Below are 20,441 nucleotides of genomic sequence, written 5' to 3'. Positions count from 1 at the left end.
CTATTTTAAATACAAAAATCAAATAACGAGTCGTTTTTCTGTTTTTAATATCTGTTTCCAAACGTAATATCCAATGACCAAAAGAGACACGGACCGGACCGACTTGAATTCAGACTAGATGCTATGTGAAGAGGTCTTGCTGTTTCTTTCTTTTTTTTATGTCTTTTTTTTTTTTTTGTAACGCAAATATTATCTCCCAGCGAGTTTGTGAATTGTTTTTGTGTTTAAAACAACAAACAACAACATACTGCGCTGTAGTGCCGTATGATAACGCGATGACGTAACTTGCCTGCGATACGAGGGGAAATGACGTAAGTGGGTTGCGACACATACACTGACACTACTTTAGGCCTTGGCTACCAGACGCGCTTCATTAAGAAATTCGTCCTGAACTGACTGATGTATTGACACTGTGCGTACATCACTGCTTAAATAGTTACACGTTCGTGTCCTATTAAACTCGTCTCAGTTGCTCGTCGAAACTTATCGGTCTTCCTTAGCTTAGCTAAATTTAGCTTAGCTTAGCTTAGCCTTTTGGCCTTGCTAGCCTTTTACAAAGGAGACGTGTTTGCTATCTCACACGATGGCTCAGCAGAGATCAAGTATGAGCTTAAAATGTCGTAAAACGTACGCAAGAACGAAAGTGAAGTACGAGGAGGAGTTTTGTGGAGCACAAGAAGAAAACGAGCAAGGACGTCAATTGCCGGACGCTGTTTCCGAGCAATCTCCGATTGTGTTGAACACAGCAGGTTGGTCACATATTCAGTCAATACGTTTTAACAATACTGTCCTGTGTTTTCGTTATTTTCTTTTTCAACAGAATCTTTTTTCCGGGCAGTGTGTGACGTGACGTTTAATTAGGGTGACCATATTTAGATTTCCAAAACACTCGGCCCGATCTCGACATACTTAAATGGGTATTTTGCTGTGACCGGGGACTCTCTTGCTAGCGCTAGTTTGCTGTGAACAGGGGTCCATTTCACAAAGCATGTTGAACAGACACCGAGACTAACCCTGAACAGCGAGTTTGACATACACTGAGAGAGGAAACGCTGCGTTTTCAGTTCCAGGACAACTGATTTTGAGGTAGTTATAGCAACGTAAAGTAGTTTCACCTGGCTATACACTAATAAGATATCGCATCAATGGAGCCCCGGTTGGTTGAGTCACCATGGCTTTTTTTTCCCACACCTCTCAACTGATCATATGGCGAATTTGAACATGTCTTTAGAAAAACAACAACAACAATACAACGCCCTAGCGGCTCCCCATATAGAGGAAAGCGGCGTGGGAGAACGTTGCAGCTTGGGTCAATGCGTAGATTTAAATGTAATCCTTTGCAATCACAATAATATTACAGGGGAAACCTGTTGAATGATGTCTCATTAATTTGATTTCATTTAGGTGCAATCCTGTGGGGGAGAAGTGCTCTTGACTTAAGATGAAATATATATATAGCTCTTAAGAAAACTCAAATGTCCTATCTCAAAATATTAGAATATTTACTCAGACCAATTAAAAAAAAAGAAAAAAAAAAGCCATAATCAGAAATATTAAAACAATAAAAGGCTTGCAATATTTCAGTTGATTTGTAATGAATCCAGAATGTATGGTATTTTTGCTTATTTAATTGCATTACAGAAAATAAAGGACTTTATCACAATATTCGAATTTTCTGAGACACTCCTGTATTTCCCCTCTTGGAATTCATGTTGTGTCATTTTCCCCCGCAGACATCACAGAGAAAAATCGTCATCCTGAGTTTCCTGGCATTAAAGAGGAAAAAGACTTGGAGCCTCTTCAAGACCAGCCACAGCCCCCTGACATAAAGAAAGAGGAGCAGCTGCTACCATGCATTAAAGAGGAGGAGGATTTCACAGAGTTGCCCGTGACTGGTGTCCATTTGAAGACAGAAGTTGACGGTCATTATGCAGAGAAAAAAGAGGCGGAACTTCCAAGAAGCAGCCCAAGTCAGCACGTGAAAATAGAAACCGATGGTGAGTACTATGGAGGGTCACAACCAGACAGCTGGTTAGATTGGACAGCTCCAATGTCGGATGCTCATGAGACGTCATCCGCTCCTCACACTACATACGGTGAACAGTCTGAAGCTGATATGAAATGTCACACTGACCGCAAACGTTGGGAATGTTCTCACTGTGGGAAAACCTTTGGCTACAAGTGTACTTGGAAAAACCATATGATTGTCCACACTGAAGAGAAGCCTTTTGCCTGCTCAATTTGTGGTCAGAATTTGTCTAGTCAAGGCAATTTAAAAACACACCTAAGAACCCACACTGGAGAGAAACCCTTTACCTGCTCAGTTTGTGGCCAAAGTTTTGCTTCAAATTTCGGCTTAATAATACACACAAGAGCCCACACTGGCGAGAAACCTTTTTCCTGCTCCGTTTGTGGTAGAAAATTCTCCCAGAAAGCAGGCTTTAAACTCCACACAAGAACCCACACTGGAGAGAAACCCTTTGCCTGTTCGTTTTGTGGTCAAAAATTCGCTCAGAGTTCAACCTTAAAAATACACACACGAACCCACACTGGAGAGAAACCATTTGTCTGTTCAGTTTGTGGCCAAAAATTTGCTGTGCGTGTAAACTTAAAAATGCACGCAAGAGTCCACACTGGTGAGAAACCCTTTTCCTGCACATTTTGTGGTAAAAAGTTCTCTCAGAAGGCAAATTTAAAAATCCACACAAGAACCCACACTGGAGAGAAACCTTATGAATGCTCGGCTTGTGGTCAAAAATTTGCTCAGAAGGAAAGTTTAAAAACGCACACAAGAACCCACACTGGTGATAAACCTTATACCTGCTCAGTTTGTGGTCAAAACTTTACTCGGAAGGGGCACTTAAATATACACAGAAGAACCCACACTGGTGAGAAACCCTTTGACTGCTCTGTTTGTGGTCAAAGTTTTACTCAGAAGGGACACTTAAATGTACACACAAGATCCAACGCTTGTGAGAAGCATTTTGCATGCTCAATTTGTGGTCAAAGATTGGCAAGTAAGAATGAAGCTAAGAGGCACAAGTGTCCTGGTGAGAATAGCAGTGATCAATGAAGCTTGAATTGATCTTATTTTAGCAGAGCTGGCCAGAAACATTGTTAGTTCCGACACGCCCATCATTGAAGGATGCCCAACTTTGGGCTTCTGCGTTTTCGGCGAATGCTTTATGATGTGAAGCCTCGACAAAAAATGCATGGACTGAGCACCAGCTGAAGCAGGTTTGCATCCGCCGATCCGGGTCAGCACAGGCGGTGCTTCTTCAGTCCATGTAGTTTTTACAAGGCTTCACATCATGACGCATGCACGGAAAATGCAGAAGAACTCGCTGAAGGATGAGCATGCATCAATGACCCAATTTAACGACGGTTTTATCCAGCTCTGCATTTTAGCATTTACATGTAAAAGATGGTAAAGAAAGCACATCTTTCTTATGCACACTCTGTTGTGTGCCTGCCACCGAATGATCTGTTTACTTGTAGTATTTTATTTGACTTTTATTACATTTTTTTTTCTGAATTGTATTTGTATTCAAAATGTTACATGAACTTCCCAAAGGGGTTGCAGATTTAAATCGGCCCATGGCTATAATTTTGCATGTTTGCATGTAAATGTCTGTTTTTATGTAAATATATATTTTAATCAATACATTACATTTATGGGGTTTAAAAGGTACCGTCTGACAGATTTCTGTTGCTGTTTGTAAACACAACATTCAAAACTTAGACTTGCGGAAACAACAGACAGCAGCCAACCAGGAACGAGGGTGAAATCAGTCCACCAATCAGCATTTGCTACTGATAGTAACTTACCTCTTTTGACTTGGCTAAAGGGAAAACGTTGAGTCTCCGCCCAGAAACATCCCGGACACGCCAAAACAAATCTCTCCTTTAGCATTGGTGGTACTGTACTTACTGTCAGTGACTGTAAATAATCTACATTCTTGCATTTTCTCTACCTTGCTGCATTCTATCAACCTTCTTGTACTTTCTGAAATGTCTCCTGTGGATGAGCGTTGAGAATTAGCACTTGCGCTCTAACCCTTAAAGCAGAGTGAGTGAGAGAGATGATTGATTGATTGATCGAAATTGACTTTGGCGAAACTTGACTCTGTGGTGAGATGAAAAAAAATTATCTGAATGTGATCCTGAATAAAGTACCAAGTAGTACCAAGCAGCTTTTCAGACGCCTTTTTCTCTATGACGTGGCACCAAGAAATAATAAAAACTAATTTGTTCAAAGGATATGTTGTTGTACTGCTCACTCTTGTTGGGGCAGTACGACATGACAGCCCATCATTATGTTTTGGAATAAATGCTATGTATTGTGATACCTGTATATGAAGTAACTAAATTACAGGACTTATTTTTGACACCATTAGATCTTAGTAAGAATAAAATGTGAAATTTGACTGTATAACATTTTACAGCCAAACATGGTAAATAATCCTGGTGAGGTGCCAATAGAAATGATCGACCAGTGGGGCGGGTACTCCTGTCCACCTCCAGCTGTGAAAATATAACGTGATCAGTGCATTACTTGGGATGTTATTGACGTAATTTGAGCTCCTATGAGGAAAAAAACGCGATCAAAATCAAAAATATTGTGCTGATTATATTGTTTTTGACTTTTACATGTTTGCGTGGACTAGGAATGTGGAGGACGCGTACAACAACAGTGCGGGACAAAAACTGGGCAGAGAGGTGGCGAAATGATTGCTCTCAGAATGGGTGTGCAATTGCTTAAAAGGGCCTTTGGCTTGTTATGGGAGATGAGTGAGAAATTAACTCAGCCGCCAAAGCCGTAAAGTGTACGCCCTTGTCTCTTGAGTGCGTACACCACATCCATGGCGGTCACGGTCTTCCTCTTGGCGTGCTCGGTGTAGGTGACAGCGTCGCGGATGACGTTCTCCAGGAAAACCTTCAGCACACCGCGAGTTTCCTCGTAGATGAGGCCGGAGATGCGCTTGACTCCTCCGCGACGAGCCAGACGACGGATGGCGGGCTTGGTGATGCCTTGGATGTTGTCCCGGAGAACTTTACGGTGACGTTTAGCGCCTCCTTTTCCGATTTTTACAAAACTTTATTCAGTTTCACATCATTTACAAAAAAAAATTCAAAACACCAAGTACAAAAAGTTATTTACACATAAGGTACAAAAGCAATTAAAACACACAAAATTCAAAACATCCAGAACATTTTACAACTGTAAAATATGCCAGGGAAAAAGGTTCTTTTTATCCTTATTTCGTTCTTTCCTTAAAAAACAGAGAATTTGTCTAAACACGGTGTTGCTATCAATTATATTCTTCATACTCATAACACACCTAGTTTTCCACAATTTTACACAGACAACAGTTAGAATAATTTGAAATAGTTATTTATCTTTAGAAGGTATGTTATTTTCTATTAAGCCATACATTTATTTTTTTTTATTTAACCAGGATAGTCCCGTTGAGATTAAGAACCTCTTTTTCAAGGGAGTCCTGGCCATAATAGTGTACATAATTGTGATATAATTAACATCTATTTTAAGTCCAACATCTTTCATCAATGCCCAGACTTGCTGAGCTCTATGACAATCAATCAGTAAATGTTGCTGTGTTTCATCCTCTGAACAATTACTCATAGGGCATTTTTTTGTCTTTACAAAGCATGACCACGAAACAATCGCGCGAGTCGGGAGCCTACCTACAGCAATCAACCGTTTTATATCTTTCATCCCTTCTGGAATGATAGTATTTTTTTTTTTTTTTTTTTTTTTAATTTAAAATACCACCTTTTCCGCGGCCAGACATTTTGTACGTAGCGATCAGTCACAAGATATGAATCGAACGGAGCTTTCTGTCGCTGCTGGCTGAGCTTATAACAAGACTGCGGACCTGGGTGAGGACAGGTGGCGTACCGTGTGGGTGGGCGGATGGCGGTTCAGTTACAGATTAGTTTGTCTTTGGGGGACTGCTTGAGATGAGCCTTATTCCACAAAAAAGGGTTCGACAAGTATTATTGTTAAAAAGGAAAAAAAAAAAGAAAGAAAGAATCTATAACAAGACTAAGGACCTGAGCGGGGACAGCTGGTGCTGGAGATGAGTCAGGGTGTGTCATTGTCTGGAAGTTGGACTGTAACAAGGGTTCCACAAAAAAAAGGATTCAAGTATTAAAACAAAAAAAAAATGTAGTTTCAGCAGTTATATATATTTGTATGATCACAAATTTCGATTCGGGAGGGAGTGGAGTTCATACAAGTGTATAGTCTCCAGCATGCCATCACTTATCTCGGGTTTTTTTTGTTTTGTTTTGTTTTTTTCGTTTTAAACAGATAATATGAAGCAATATTTTGTAATTCCATGTGTTGTAAAGTAAATTGGAAGTTACTAAAGTTCACTCAGGTTTAGGTCTTTTTTTTTCCATTAGTTTTTTGGGAAGTCTCTTCTAATGCTAAAATATTTGAACACCATCTTTCTTAAAATGCTAAAGTAGCAAGCAAGAGAGACAATATAAAAAAAGTGAGGAAGTAATTGGAAGTTTACTACTACAGTATTGCATTCTCAATAGGAAAACAAAACTGGAACTAAATTTTCTGTCACTGACATGTCTTCTTGGAGGCCTGCACATGCACAAGTGTGAGCAGATTCTCTGTAATAAAATTATATCAGGTTGACATATTGAATACAATTGATGCACAACTAGGTAAAAAAATGACAATATCAGCCACACATTCAATCAAGCTAAAAATGATAGCATAAGCACTGTAATCTGACCTCTAGTGATATTGATGCTAAAGGCAAAAGCATTCACAACAATTGTTCCTATACATACATACACTATTAAGGAAATGGAACTTCTATATTGTGCATTTATACATTAAGCTATCGTATATTGTTTTAGCCAAATATTTCATTACTTAATTGAAAATATATTTGCAGTTTAAAGAACCTGAGGAGTGGTATCACAAATCACAGTTCTCTGCCATATGTGTTTGCTGCCCTCAGAAAAAGTTGTCCTTTTCTAAAATGATCATTAATACTTGATGTTTTCGAGTTTCAGTCTGTGGATGAACATGTTACTTAATGTGTAAAACACTTTTTGTAAAATCGTGTGTTAGTTTCAATTATTTTATTGAAGAAATAGTAGAAAAATTCCGCTGAGTAGATCCGGTCACTCCGATGTGGAGGTGAAGTTTGGAAGCTGTGCGAAAGAAATGCAGCAAGTATACGACTTTTAAACAGCATCATTATGGAAATAAACAAGTGTGATATCTACTAAAACCATTTTATGTGATTTAAATTGTTTCCAATGTGATATTTCATCATTTGAAGTGTGCGGAGAAAACACAAATGAGGAGAGTTTGTCAGCGAGCAAACTGCCCGATTGACTCTCCACGGTTCTCATGGTGCGTTTAAGTCCCGCCTCTTGCTCCGGGGAAAGCATCAGCCCGTTCATACGTTCGATAACAGGCATCATGGCAGAAGTAGCTCCAGCCCCAGCCTCCCCGACGAAGGCGACCAAGAAGAAGGCGTCCAAGCCCGCGAAGAAGAGGGGCGGACCCAGCGTCAGCGAGCTCATCGTCCAGGCCGTGGCCGCGTCCAACGAGCGCAATGGCGTCTCTCTGGCCTCCCTCAAGAAGTCGCTGGCGGCCGCCGGCTACGACGTGGACAAGAACAGGTCCCGCGTCAAGCTCGCCGTCGTCGGCCTGGTGAACAAGGGAACTCTGGTTCAGACCAAAGGCACCGGCGCCTCTGGCTCCTTCAAGATAAGCAAGAAGGCCGAGGGGAAGGCAAAGGCGCCCGTTAAGGCAGCCAAGAAGACCCCCACCAAAGCCAAGAAGCCCGCCGCCAAGAAAGCGACGCCGAGCAAGAAGCCCAAAACAGCCGCAGCCAAGAAGACGGCCGCCAAGAAATCCCCCAAGAAGCCCGCGACACCCAAGAAGAAAGCCGCCAAGAAAGCCACCAAGAGCCCCAAGAAGGCGACACCCAAAAAAGCCCCAGCGGCCAAGAAGACCGTCGCGAAGAAGAGCCCCGCCAAAAAGGTGGCTAAGCCCAAAAGTGTCAAGAAGGCAGCACCCAAAAAGAAGTGATTCGACACTTCTATCAGCAAAAGGCTCTTTTAAGAGCCACCACACCTCCTTTAAAAGAGCAATTGCATTCTTGTTGTTGTATTCTAGATATATCTTAGAACATATCCCTGACCTCACTAATCTTTTTCAATTTAGAAAAAAAAAAATGTATATATAATAAAAAATTAATATTTTATTGAAAATGTTACATATAAGTCATCATCAGGTGTTGATTTATTAGGGGTTTGATTCAAATCGACATAGGCTGCGGAAACATACTTTATATTCTTAATCTTATTTCATTCTATACATTTCAATAATAAAAAAAAACATTCATGTAATATTTGATTGTGTAATTGTCACGATGTGGGGTGTTGAAGGCAGGACCCAAATGCAGGGGGCAACCAAAAAACAGGGCAAGGCAGGGATGCAGGTAAAAAAGGGGATTTAATTAACAAAAACTATAAACAAGGTACTATGAAAAAATTAACAAGATCAAAAAACAAACACAAGGCATGGCATGGCATGGAACACAGGGACAACAACAGGCACAACAGATACTATGACTCCACAAGAACCGAACGGAAAACAGGGGACTAAATACACACAGGCTAATGACAATGACTAGACACAGCTGGGTAAGACACAAGTGGTAGGGGAAGCTGATTTGGGTCGGGAACGAAAGTGAAAAAAAAAGTATTAATATCCAAATTAAACAAGAAATAAATATTCTGGGCTTAATTATTTGTAACGAGATTTGTAGTGAAAGAAATTGGCAGGATAAACTTGGAGTTATAAAAGAAGAAGCCCAGAAATGGGAAAATAAAAATACAACCTATAAATCAAGAATAAATATAATTAAAACATACATAATGTCTAAAGTTTTATTCCTCGCCAATATCTTTCCACCTGATCATAAAACAATTATAAAAATGAATAAGATCTGCGTGAACTTGGTCTGGGGAACAACACGCGAGGTTACAAAAAGAGAGCTTCTCTTCAAAGGAAGGAATTTTGGAGGTCTTGGTGCGGTGGAGTTAGGCTGCCGACTCCAAATCGCCTTCGTAAAAAATATGTATCTCGCTATATCCAGGAAAGCGCCGTGGATCGGTGACTTATCGTTCTGGAAAAAAAGAACTGGAAGAGCTAGACAGGGCCCTACATACAAATTAGTTTTTGGAGATTTTGTTGCCCAGTATGAGCACCTGAATTTGGACTGGAATGGTCTAACATGCAAAATGATCTTTCAAAGAATAAATGATGCACGTTTTGGTGGGGAGGTAAATTTTAAATGTTTAGACAGGAATCAAAGCACAGAAGTTATCCGCATGTTAAATATAAAAAAACCATCATTCCAGAAGCGATGAAAGATACAAGATGGCTGATCGCTGTAGGAAGACTCCCAACCCGCGCAATTGTGTCATGGTCATGCTATGTTACTACAAAAAAATGTCCTATGAGTAACTGCACAGAGGATGAAACACTGCAACATTTATTAATTGATTGTCACAGAGCTCAGCAAGTCTGGACTTTGATGAAAGATGTCGGACTTGAAATAGATGTTAATTATATCACTATTATGTATGGCTTGATAGAAAATAACATACCTTCAAAAGATAAAGAATTATTCCAAATTATTATAACTGTTGTCTGTGTAAAATTATGGAAAACTAGATGTGTTATGAGTATGAAGAATGTAATAATAGATAGCAACACTGTGTTTAGACAAATCCTCTGTTTTTTAAGGAAAGAACGAAATAAGGACAAAAAGAAGCTTTTCCCCTGGCATATTTTACAGTTGTAAAATGTTTTGGATGTTTTGAATTTTGTGTGTTTTAAATTGCACTTGTATTTTGTGTGTAAATAATGTTTTTGTACTTGGTGTTTTGAATTTTTTTTTGTAAATGATGTAAATCTGAATAAAGTTTTGTAAAAACCGAAAACAGGGGACTAAATACACACAGGCTAATGACAATGACTAGAGACAGCTGGGTAAGACACAAGTGGTAGGGGAAGCTGATTGGTGGATACACTGGGAAGGGAAGAAACACTCAGGTGGACGTGGTTTGACATAACGGGACAAGGGAAGAAACAAGGAACACATGACAAACGACCAAAAGACAACAAAAACCCACCCCCACCAAACCAAAACATGACATAACCCCCCCCTCAAGGGACGGCTCCCAGACGTCCAACATAAAAAGTCCAAAAACAAGGGCGGGCGGAAGGGGGCACGGAGGAGGGCACACGGCCCACCCAGCCGTCCCAGACAAAAAGCAGTTCAGGAGGGCGTCCTCGACGCCCGACAAGGAGCAGAGGTGGCGGCGGGGTGTTCGCCGCCAGATGAGGAGCAGGAGGCGGCCGCTGGCCGGGCGCCGCCGGAACTGGTGCAGGCGATGGCGGCCGCTGGCCGGGCGCCGCCGGAACTGGTGCAGGCGGTGGCGGCCGCAATCCATGCGCCGCCTGACGAGGAACACGAGGTAGCGGCCCAGGCGAAGCGGCCAGGGGCTGCGGCGGCAGCGGCACAGGCGAAGCGGCCAGGGGCTGCGGCGGCAGCGGCCCAGGCGAAGCGGCCAGGGGCTGCGGCGGCAGCGGCCCAGGCGAAGCGGCCAGGGGCTGCGGCGGCAGCAGACAAGGTTCAGGAGCGAGAGGCTCCAGCAGACGAGGTTCAGGAGCGAGAGGCTCCAGCAGACGAGGTTCAGGGACTTGAGGCCTGTCTGACCCGTCACTCCCGACGCCACGGAGCAAAGCCAGTACCTCCTTTAGCCCGGCAATGGCTCGGTCGCAGGCTTCAAGCCCCTTCTTCGCCCAGGGCTCCCATTCCGCCATTGCCCCCGCTGGGTCCAGTTCTGGTGGAGTCATTCTGTCACGATGTGGGGTGTTGAAGGCAGGACCCAAATGCAGGGGGCAACCAAAAAACAGGGCAAGGCAGGGATGCAGGTAAAAAAGGGGATTTAATTAACAAAAACTATAAACAAGGTACTATGAAAAAATTAACAAGATCAAAAAACAAACACAAGGCATGGCATGGCATGGAACACAGGGACAACAACAGGCACAACAGATACTATGACTCCACAAGAACCGAACGGAAAACAGGGGACTAAATACACACAGGCTAATGACAATGACTAGACACAGCTGGGTAAGAAACACTCAGGTGGACGTGGTTTGACATAACGGGACAAGGGAAGAAACAAGGAACACATGACAAACGACCAAAAGACAACAAAAACCCACCCCCACCAAACCAAAACATGACAGTAATTTGATTTGATTGACTGGTTGCCAGCCAATCACAGGGCAGATTGTATTATACATTTATTTTTTCGTTATTCTTTTAATTCAACCTTTTTTTTTTTTTAGGTATTGGCAGTTACGTTTCCAAAAGTACCATAGAAACTGAGACAACAGTGGAAATTAAAGTTCTAATAAAAAAAATTAAAAAAAAAAAAAAAAAGGTCGGCGAAATTACAGTACTATCTTCATTACAAACCCAAAGTTTGATAGACACTACATGCCGGTCGGTATAGAAAACATCTGCGTGGAAGGCTTAACCCATACGGTGTCAGAAAAGCTGCTCATCGATTGGCTAGTTGATGCGGAGGAACGGTTGTCCAATCAGAACAAGGGCTAAAATCCAGTTGCTCCTCTTCCAACATTTCTGCACATTGCCTGGTTTACAACGGCATTATAATTAATTATCACGTTTAGAAAGTAAAATTAAAAAAAGAAAGCGGGGTATCAAATGCTTTTAAACTCATCGCCCCTGTTCATAATTGACTGATAAATTTGTATTTTTACAATACCAGACAAAAAAAAAAAATAATCTAGTATTTTTCGTTAAGTCGAGGCAATTTTAGCAAACGAAAGTATCTTGCCCTTTATTGTGAAATTTAATACAGTACTTTTGATAAGGATCAGTTATAGTAAATAAAATCATAACGGAATTTCTCAATCAGGTGCAAATGTGGTGGCTCTTAAAAGAGCCGTTGTAGTGTGACTGAGAAGCCTTATGCTCTCTCTCCACGGATCCGACGTGCGAGCTGGATGTCTTTGGGCATGATGGTGACCCTCTTGGCGTGGATGGCGCACAGATTGGTGTCCTCAAACAGGCCGACCAGGTAAGCCTCGCTGGCCTCCTGCAGAGCCATGACGGCCGAGCTCTGGAAACGCAGATCGGTCTTGAAGTCTTGAGCGATCTCCCTGACCAGACGCTGGAAGGGCAATTTGCGGATGAGCAGCTCGGTGGACTTCTGGTAGCGACGGATCTCGCGGAGAGCCACGGTGCCGGGCCTGTAGCGGTGAGGCTTCTTGACGCCGCCGGTGGCTGGGGCGCTCTTGCGGGCTGCCTTGGTGGCCAGCTGCTTCCTGGGGGCTTTGCCGCCGGTGGATTTACGAGCGGTCTGCTTGGTTCTTGCCATCGTCGAGCTTCTTCCTTCTAAAGGAAATCAAGTGAAGTGAAGGCGGCACGCGAGTGGCTTTTAAACGCTTGGTTCGGCACGCACGAGTGACGTAAACTCAGACCGGTGCATGCTGATTGGTGCGCCTGGAAGAGAGACCTCCCACCACAAGGCTCGCTGCCAATTGGGGGGGAAGGAATTGTGTTCAAACTGGCCGCCAAAATGCAAATCCCCCCTCCGCGCTGAAAACCTCTTCCCTGGTTGGTCAGACTCAAAACATCCCGCGCATTTTGCAGCTATAAAGCAGGACTTGTACAGCCAAGAGGCACACTTTTCTTCGAGTTTTCACTCCAGAAAGACGAATCAAGATGAGCGGAAGAGGTAAAACCGGCGGCAAGGCTAGAGCAAAGGCCAAGACTCGTTCATCCCGTGCCGGACTGCAGTTCCCGGTCGGTCGTGTCCACAGGCTGCTGCGTAAAGGTAACTACGCTCAGCGCGTCGGTGCCGGCGCCCCAGTCTACCTGGCGGCCGTGCTGGAGTACTTGACCGCTGAGATCTTGGAGTTGGCAGGCAACGCAGCCCGCGACAACAAGAAGACCAGAATCATCCCCCGTCATCTCCAGCTGGCCGTCCGCAACGACGAGGAGCTCAACAAACTTCTCGGCGGAGTCACAATCGCCCAGGGTGGCGTGTTGCCCAACATCCAGGCTGTGCTTCTGCCCAAGAAGACCGAGAAAGCAGCCAAGTCCAAGTAAAACTACAATCAGACCTCCGCAACACCAAAACGGCTCTTTTAAGAGCCACCTACTTCTTCCTCTAAAGAGCATACTTTCTTAAATAATTGTTTGATGCTGATGAAGAATAGAAACATTCGGATCATGATTGGCTATGGAATTGCCGGCTCTTTTGGGTGATTCAGTTTATTAGCCAGTAATATACAAAGATTAGTGTTCCTAAATCATTTCAGCAGTTGCGCGCATGCCGCGACGAGAAATACGGCGCAAATTTCACGTCACCCAAAAGGCTCAGTGTCTAGGCACGTCTCTATCTGATCGTGAGGCATTTGTTTGCGGATCTGCTAGGTGGAATATTAGTGGTAAAAGTCATGTGACAGAATTGCATTTTTTTTTCTACATGATTTTTTTACATTATTTTTTTTAGATTTAAGGATTTTTTTTCCATACTTGAAAGATTTTAGTTTGTACTTAATTTTTTGTACTTGAATGATTTTTGTTTGTACTTGAAGGATATATATATATTTGCAATTGAAGAAATGTTTCTTTGTATGTGTATAACATGCTAATATTTGTTTCTGAAGCAGGATGTATTTTGTTTGATAGTTACAGTTCTTATGTGCAAACAAAATACATTAGTTGGTGAATTATGTTTTGTATTTGTAAAAACACAGTTTGTGAATTGTCGTGTGAGAAAATCACATTTTGTGTGTTTTGGTATTATTTTAACTCCATATCAGTGTCTTGCTTAAAGACAAACATGATGGATCAAACCCACAACGCACCACTTTTATGTGGCCCACTAAAACAATTCAAGTACATCGACTCAATGTTCATTTTTATTCACATTTAATTGATGTTACAGCACCAAACTCTTTGTAACAAAGTGACCAATCCTAACCATTTCTGATGTCTAATCTCAAATACAATTTGTTGTTACAATATATATTACAATGTATTGCCAGGGCTATTGTGTATATGAAATAACACGGCAAAGTGATGTTTTGTAGTGCGTAAGGTCCCAACAGGAAAATGACGTGGCTCATGACAATAATGAGTCTGACGCCGCTGCACTTGAGGGATATTATATACTTTTGAGAATTCACTTCTCTATGCTAGTGTTTTATACATAGCCGTGTTGACAAGCAAAGTCCAACAGAATGCACCAAAACAGTTTTGAGTGTACCACAAAAAACATTTGTCCCCAGCTCCCAAACTTTCACACTGTTATATCACTGTGTGTTTTTAGATGCGCTTTTAAGCTTCCCTTAAATGTGAAACAATGACCACAAACAGAGCAGGAAAAGGGTCTCTCACCAGTGTGCGTTTTTGCATGTCTTCTTAAGCTTAACTCATCAGGGAACCTTTGATCACAAACTGAGCACTCAAACACGCAAGGGTTTTCAACAGTATGTGTTTTTGCGTGACCTATTAAGCTTCTCTTAGAAGAGAACTTTTGACCACAAACTGAACAGACAAAAAATGTCATGTGCGATCTTGTGTGGGTTCTTAAAAGATGCACTTGAGCGAATCTTTCACCACAAATTTTGCATGAAAACCGCTTAGCTTCAAAGTGTGTTGTTACATGTCTTTTCAATTTAGACTTGTACGTGAATTTTTCATTGCAAACTGAGCAGGAAAAAGGTTTTTCACCAGTGTGGTTTCTTGTGTGTATTTGCAAGCTTGAATTGTGACTGAATTTTTTACCACAAATTGAGCAGGCAAAAGGTTTCTCACCAGTGTGTGTTCTTACGTGTACATTTAACTGTCCTTTCCGATTGAATTTATGTTTGCAAACTGAGCAGGCAAATGGTTTCTCGCCAGTGTGTGTTCTTACATGTATATTTAACTGTCCTTTGAGATTGAATTTTTTTTCACAAACAGAGCAAGCAAAAGGTTTCTCACCAGTGTGGCTTCTTGTGTGTGCTCTCAAACTTGAACTGTGAGCAAATGTTTGACCACAAACTGAGCAGGCAAAAGGTTTTTCGCCAGTGTGGCTTCTTGTGTGTTCTTTCAAACTTGAACTGTGAGCAAATTTTTGGCCACAAAATGAGCAGATGAAAGGCTTCTCACCAGTGTGACTTCTTGTGTGTATTTGCAAGTTCGCATTGCAAGAGAATCTTTTACCACAAACTAAACAGGCAAAAGGTTTGTCACTAGTGTGGCTAATCAAATGTCTTTTCAAATGACACCTGTAGCCAAATGTTTTCCCACACTGAGAACAATTCCAACATTTGCTATCAGCGTGACATGTCTTATCACCTTCAGACAGCTTGTCCTCATCAGTGTGAGGAGCGTCTGACGTGTCGTCATCATCTGAAATTGGTGCTAACCACCTGTCTGCAGAGTTCCAGCTATCAATTTCTGTTATGTGTTGACTTGAACTGCTGCTTGGAGACTTGGCCCTTCTGTTCTCTTCATATTGACCTTTATCTTCAGTCTTCAAATGATCACCAGTCACAGGAAGCTCTATGAAATCCTCCTCCTCTTTGATATATGGTGGCAGCTTCTCCTTTCTTTTGTTAGAAGGCTGCAGCTGCTCCTCTTCCTTAATTTGAAGAGGCTCCAAGTCCTCCTCTTCTTTTATGCCAGGGAACTCTGGCTGCAGCCGCTCAGGACAAAGATATCTTTCACTGACATCTGCAGGTCATAAGACATACATGGTTTTGTAAAGTCAGTTTATCGCGACTTTGATGTTGCGTCTTTTATATTTAAGATCACTGATCACTGGACATTCCGACACCCCTTACAAAATGGCGTGACCCCTCAGCCCTATCTAAGAAGTAAGGTCAAGAACCGAACAAACCTTCTCTCTGAAACCCAATTCGAGGTTTCTTGCAAACAGCGTCCCCTCGTTGACTTTTTCGCAGCTTCTCTTTTTGTCCACAAAGTTCCTCTTCGTATTCCGCTGTCCTTCTTGCGCACATTGTCACAAGACAACCACGAAAGTTGACCGCTCACACGACCTCTGATTTGCGATGACTTGACCAAAATTGCGTCTCTTTGTTAGCAGCGAGCAAACTATGCTAAGCTAAACTAGCATAAGCTTGACCAGGCCGCGAAGCTTCACCGTACATCAAGACGAGTGTGTCCGGCCGCGAAGACTTTTAAGTTTTGTTTTTTTTGTTCAGGATTGGCGATCATAATGTGTCGAGGCATGAATTGATTAAGCTTTAGGGACGCGCTGGAGAAGCCAGGACGAATGCGGAAGGATATTTGCGAAGCACCATCTGCGGCGCGCATGCGCAGCATGTCGGCCATCTGTGACAGCCAACTTATTTATTTATTTTTTTAAAACACGCAAAAACAATAATCTCGCTGGAAGATAACATTTGTGTTACAAACAAAAAATAAAAAACTATTTAAAAAAAGAAATGAGACACTTAAAACAATATATGGCTTTCTCTTTTGCCATTTACATTTGTCAATATGGAATTGACCCATATATATTTTTTTTATTATATTGCAATCTTTCCTTCACTTAGTAAAGAATGTGGTCCAAATTTAGTATTATACTTCATTCTATTTAATTTGCATCCATAATGTTATATTCTTCCAAAATTATTTTTTTCCTACAAGAGAAAAATAAATGATCATTTTTTTCCTTCCTGAAGTTCCTGTCGATAGCAAAAATCACATTCGACACTTCTATCCCACACCTCCTTTAAAAGAGTTAAGTGTATTCCTTCTTGTTGTGCTCTATATCATATTTTACACGTACACGCACATAACCGTGACCTATGTCAAAATTATTAAAAAAAAAACAAAAAACAAAAAAAAAAAAAAACGAAAGAAATATTGATCATCAGGTGTAGATTTATGGGGAGATACCATTTAATTCAAATCGACTGCTTCTGTACGGCTGAACCCGTTCATTGTCAGAATACCTGCTCATTGATTGGCTAGTTGATGCGGAGGAACGGTTGTCCAATCAGAACAAGGGCTAAAATCCAGTTGCTCCTCTTCCAACATTTCCGCACGTTACCTCTTTTACAACAATGGCATTAGTGTGTGATATATATATATATATATATATATATATATATAATCACTGATCACGTGTAGAAAGTAAAATGAAATATAATTAGGCGGGATATCATGCCCCTCTTCCTAATTGACTGATACATTTGTATTGTTAAGATATCAGAAAAATAAAATAAAAAATCTTCACCAAGCATTCGAGCAAGTTTCAGCAAATGTATCATGCTTTTGTTTAATGTAATACTGTACTTTTAATAAGGATCATCGTTACAAGTTATTGTAAATACAGTAATGAAATAATTTCTCAATCAGGTGCAAATGTGGTGGCTCTTAAAAGAGCCGTTGTAGTGTGACTGAGAAGACTTATGCTCTCTCTCCACGGATCCGACGTGCGAGCTGGATGTCTTTGGGCATGATGGTGACCCTCTTGGCGTGGATGGCGCACAGGTTGGTGTCCTCAAACAGGCCTACCAAGTAAGCCTCGCTGGCCTCCTGCAGAGCCATGACGGCCGAACTCTGGAAGCGCAGATCGGTCTTGAAGTCTTGAGCGATCTCCCTGACCAGACGCTGGAAAGGCAGCTTGCGGATGAGCAGCTCGGTGGACTTCTGGTAGCGACGGATCTCACGGAGAGCCACGGTGCCAGGCCTGTAGCGGTGAGGCTTCTTAACGCCGCCGGTGGCCGGGGCGCTCTTGCGGGCTGCCTTGGTGGCCAGCTGCTTCCTGGGGGCTTTGCCGCCGGTGGATTTACGAGCTGTCTGCTTGGTTCTTGCCATCGTCGAGCTTCTCCCTTCTAAAGGAAATCGAATGAAGTGAAGGCGGCACGCGAGTGGCTTTTAAACGCTTGGTCCGGCTGCGCACGAGTGACGTACACTCAGACAGGTGCATGCTGATTGGTGCGTGGCGCCTGCTGGAGCTTAGCCCCGCCTAGAAGAGAGACCTCCCGCCACAAGGCTCGCTGCCAATTGGGGGGAATTGTGGTCAAACTGACCGCCAAAATGCAAAGTCCCCCTTCGCGCTGAAAACCTCTTCCCTGGTTGGTCAGACTCAAAACATCCCGCCATTTTGCAGCTATAAAGCAGGACTTGTACAGCCAAGAGGCACACTTTTCTTCGAGTTTTCACTCCAGAAAGACGAATCAAGATGAGCGGAAGAGGTAAAACCGGCGGCAAGGCTAGAGCAAAGGCCAAGACTCGTTCATCCCGTGCCGGACTGCAGTTCCCGGTTGGTCGTGTCCACAGGCTGCTGCGTAAAGGTAACTACGCTCAGCGCGTCGGTGCCGGCGCTCCCGTCTATCTGGCGGCCGTGCTGGAGTACTTGACCGCTGAGATCTTGGAGTTGGCCGGCAACGCAGCCCGCGACAACAAGAAGACCAGAATCATCCCCCGTCATCTCCAGCTGGCCGTCCGCAACGACGAGGAGCTCAACAAACTTCTCGGCGGAGTCACTATCGCCCAGGGTGGCGTGTTGCCCAACATCCAGGCTGTGCTTCTGCCCAAGAAGACCGAGAAGGCAGCCAAGTCCAAGTAAAATTACAATCAGACCTCTGCAACACCAAAACGGCTCTTTTAAGAGCCACATACTTTCTCCCTTAAAGAGCATACTTTCTTAACTGTTTATGATGCAAAAACAGGATCGTGACTCGCATAATTAATTTGAATTAAAGGTTTACGTGACATTAAAGGTCCATTGCAGTTGACTTAATCTTAATTTTGCCCAAAACCAGCTGAGATGGGCTCCAGCGCACACCGCCCCCCTGCGACCTTTGTGAGAATTAAGCGGTGAATACGATGGATAGATGGCTTATTGGTTATTGGATCCCCATTGATTATTGCAAAGTGCGAAGGCTAATCTTCCTTGGCTCCATAAGACATAACAAAAACACATATAACAATGAAAGTAAAAGTACAATGACTTTAAATGTATATATTTGCACTTTTTTTATTTTATTTTAAAGGAACTAATTTAAGGATAGATGTCCACAAACCACTTTATATGATCAAAAACATAGTTCAATGCATGTATAGATGCCAATACGATAGATCATTTCAAAATTCATAACGGATAAAAAGATTGCCTTCATGTGATATCGTAATTATTGTAAATGCCACATGTCGAGTAGAACGCTCCCTCATGTCGTATTTTCTGCTGGACAACTAGGAATTTAATTTTGATTTCCGAGTCGAGAGAACTTTTCAAGTTTCCAAATGGCGAAGAGCGCCGAAGGATTTGCCAATGGCAAGAAATATTAACACATAACGCTAGCGTGTTGTTTTAGAATCGACACAATTAGCATACACAAAAAAAAGTATCTAAAATGGCCAACTCGAATGTGCATTTTAACATCAAAAGTAATTGTGAACATTTATTACTGTAATATACTCCCTCGCCATCCAAAAGAGAAAAATGAAACGGTTTTATCTTACACAGAACAACTTGCAGCATCAAAGTGATGGCAACGCCCCAAATTTCTTGAAAATGTATGCACTTTTATCTGGATTCTTAGAAATGATGCACTGATATTACACTGGCACATGTAGACGATTTCTTCCGCCTCAATGAGTCATCATTTGTACAACTCAGTGCAATTTTTAGAAAGGCAGACCCTTTGAAACAGCTCTTTGGCTGGGCTGCTTCCAAGTCTGTGAACATCCATTCATTATCTCAACCGCAATGACACAATCGTTGCATATGAGAAGTGATATCACAGTGAGAAACAAGTGAGTCCAGGAGAGGAATTCACTGTCAAGACAAGTCTCCCAATGATCAACCGTCACTTGCTTGCTTGAGTTTAAAATAGCACAAATAATGTATAAAGCTTACAACAATCTACTCTACCACCGTACTCAGAAGCTATTTGAAATTAGAGAGAGTCCTTATGACATAAGTGGTACAAGTGTCGACAAAAAAAATAAAATAAGAACAAATATTAAGACAAAGTGTGTTTCTGTAAAAGGTGTTAATTTGTGGAATAATTTTGGTATTAACCTGAAAAGATACTTGCATCACATTGCTGAGTTAAAAAAAAAAAAAAAAAAAAAAAAAAACTAAAAACAAAATTCAAGAGCAAAATTTAAATCAGACATGAGCTAGTAAAATTGCAGAAATTATTTTTTTTTTTTCTTCATCGATGCACCAGTACGAGTGTAATGAAAAGTGTAAAAGTGTATATGTGAGTATGAGGATTATTATCGTGGATTTCCATGAATTTTATGTACATACGCTATTTGAGCAGGATCACACTTTTTTGTTTT

The 20,441-nt window shown here is 42.0% G+C and overlaps 8 protein-coding genes across 8 annotated transcripts; 4 read left to right on the top strand and 4 right to left on the bottom strand.

Annotated features, from left to right (window-relative positions):
* The first annotated feature begins 11 nt into the window (after positions 1-11).
* LOC144002131 (uncharacterized) lies at positions 12-4,192 on the top strand. Its single transcript, XM_077497084.1, has 2 exons — positions 12-749; positions 1,734-4,192. Exons 1-2 carry the CDS (start codon positions 584-586, stop codon positions 3,071-3,073), a joined length of 1,506 nt encoding a protein of 501 aa, XP_077353210.1. The 5' UTR covers positions 12-583; the 3' UTR covers positions 3,074-4,192.
* Positions 4,193-4,804: 612 nt separating this feature from the next.
* Positions 4,805-5,813, bottom strand: LOC144002147 (histone H4-like). The gene is made up of 2 exons (XM_077497101.1): positions 5,791-5,813; positions 4,805-5,093 (listed from the first exon to the last, which is right to left on the bottom strand). The coding sequence occupies exons 1-2, from the start codon at positions 5,811-5,813 to the stop codon at positions 4,805-4,807; spliced, it is 312 nt and encodes a 103-aa protein (XP_077353227.1).
* A 1,653-nt stretch (positions 5,814-7,466) lies between these two features.
* Positions 7,467-8,199, top strand: LOC144002135 (histone H1-like). Its single transcript, XM_077497090.1, has one exon. It carries the CDS (start codon positions 7,478-7,480, stop codon positions 8,090-8,092), a length of 615 nt encoding a protein of 204 aa, XP_077353216.1. The 5' UTR covers positions 7,467-7,477; the 3' UTR covers positions 8,093-8,199.
* A 3,883-nt stretch (positions 8,200-12,082) lies between these two features.
* LOC144002140 (histone H3) lies at positions 12,083-12,504 on the bottom strand. Its single transcript, XM_077497094.1, has one exon. The coding sequence runs from the start codon at positions 12,493-12,495 to the stop codon at positions 12,085-12,087; it is 411 nt and encodes a 136-aa protein (XP_077353220.1). The 5' UTR covers positions 12,496-12,504; the 3' UTR covers positions 12,083-12,084.
* A 294-nt stretch (positions 12,505-12,798) lies between these two features.
* On the top strand, positions 12,799-13,243 carry LOC144002144 (histone H2A-like). The gene has a single exon (XM_077497098.1). The coding sequence runs from the start codon at positions 12,843-12,845 to the stop codon at positions 13,227-13,229; it is 387 nt and encodes a 128-aa protein (XP_077353224.1). The 5' UTR covers positions 12,799-12,842; the 3' UTR covers positions 13,230-13,243.
* An 845-nt stretch (positions 13,244-14,088) lies between these two features.
* Positions 14,089-16,423, bottom strand: LOC144002128 (uncharacterized). The gene is made up of 2 exons (XM_077497080.1): positions 16,015-16,423; positions 14,089-15,848 (listed from the first exon to the last, which is right to left on the bottom strand). The coding sequence occupies exons 1-2, from the start codon at positions 16,133-16,135 to the stop codon at positions 14,428-14,430; spliced, it is 1,542 nt and encodes a 513-aa protein (XP_077353206.1). The 5' UTR covers positions 16,136-16,423; the 3' UTR covers positions 14,089-14,427.
* A 962-nt stretch (positions 16,424-17,385) lies between these two features.
* Positions 17,386-18,161, bottom strand: LOC144002137 (histone H3). The gene has a single exon (XM_077497092.1). It carries the CDS (start codon positions 17,961-17,963, stop codon positions 17,553-17,555), a length of 411 nt encoding a protein of 136 aa, XP_077353218.1. The 5' UTR covers positions 17,964-18,161; the 3' UTR covers positions 17,386-17,552.
* LOC144002142 (histone H2A-like) lies at positions 18,117-18,731 on the top strand. Its single transcript, XM_077497097.1, has one exon. It carries the CDS (start codon positions 18,331-18,333, stop codon positions 18,715-18,717), a length of 387 nt encoding a protein of 128 aa, XP_077353223.1. The 5' UTR covers positions 18,117-18,330; the 3' UTR covers positions 18,718-18,731.
* The last annotated feature ends 1,710 nt before the right edge of the window (positions 18,732-20,441 follow it).

The sequence above is a fragment of the Festucalex cinctus genome, chromosome 15, assembly GCF_051991245.1.
Source record: "Festucalex cinctus isolate MCC-2025b chromosome 15, RoL_Fcin_1.0, whole genome shotgun sequence".
Classification (NCBI taxonomy): domain Eukaryota; kingdom Metazoa; phylum Chordata; class Actinopteri; order Syngnathiformes; family Syngnathidae; genus Festucalex; species Festucalex cinctus.
The sequence above is the reverse complement of the archived record's forward strand: the minus strand, read 5'-3'. Positions and strand labels throughout refer to the sequence as shown.

What these genes read in the sequence shown, in the direction of transcription:
- LOC144002131 (XM_077497084.1), top strand. Translation starts at nt 584, where the DNA reads ATGGCTCAGCAGAGATCAAGTATGAGCTTAAAATGTCGTAAAACGTAC. An exon ending in GATTGTGTTGAACACAGCAG is followed by an intron (nt 750 to 1,733) that starts GTTGGTCACATA and finishes TTTCCCCCGCAG; the next exon opens with ACATCACAGAGAAAAATCGT.
- LOC144002147 (XM_077497101.1), bottom strand. Translation starts at nt 5,813, where the DNA reads ATGTCTGGCCGCGGAAAAGGTGG. An exon ending in TCTGGCCGCGGAAAAGGTGG is followed by an intron (nt 5,094 to 5,790) that starts TATTTTAAATTA and finishes TGAATAAAGTTT; the next exon opens with TGTAAAAATCGGAAAAGGAG.
- LOC144002135 (XM_077497090.1), top strand. Translation starts at nt 7,478, where the DNA reads ATGGCAGAAGTAGCTCCAGCCCCAGCCTCCCCGACGAAGGCGACCAAG.
- LOC144002140 (XM_077497094.1), bottom strand. Translation starts at nt 12,495, where the DNA reads ATGGCAAGAACCAAGCAGACCGCTCGTAAATCCACCGGCGGCAAAGCC.
- LOC144002144 (XM_077497098.1), top strand. Translation starts at nt 12,843, where the DNA reads ATGAGCGGAAGAGGTAAAACCGGCGGCAAGGCTAGAGCAAAGGCCAAG.
- LOC144002128 (XM_077497080.1), bottom strand. Translation starts at nt 16,135, where the DNA reads ATGTGCGCAAGAAGGACAGCGGAATACGAAGAGGAACTTTGTGGACAA. An exon ending in AATTGGGTTTCAGAGAGAAG is followed by an intron (nt 15,849 to 16,014) that starts GTTTGTTCGGTT and finishes TATGACCTGCAG; the next exon opens with ATGTCAGTGAAAGATATCTT.
- LOC144002137 (XM_077497092.1), bottom strand. Translation starts at nt 17,963, where the DNA reads ATGGCAAGAACCAAGCAGACAGCTCGTAAATCCACCGGCGGCAAAGCC.
- LOC144002142 (XM_077497097.1), top strand. Translation starts at nt 18,331, where the DNA reads ATGAGCGGAAGAGGTAAAACCGGCGGCAAGGCTAGAGCAAAGGCCAAG.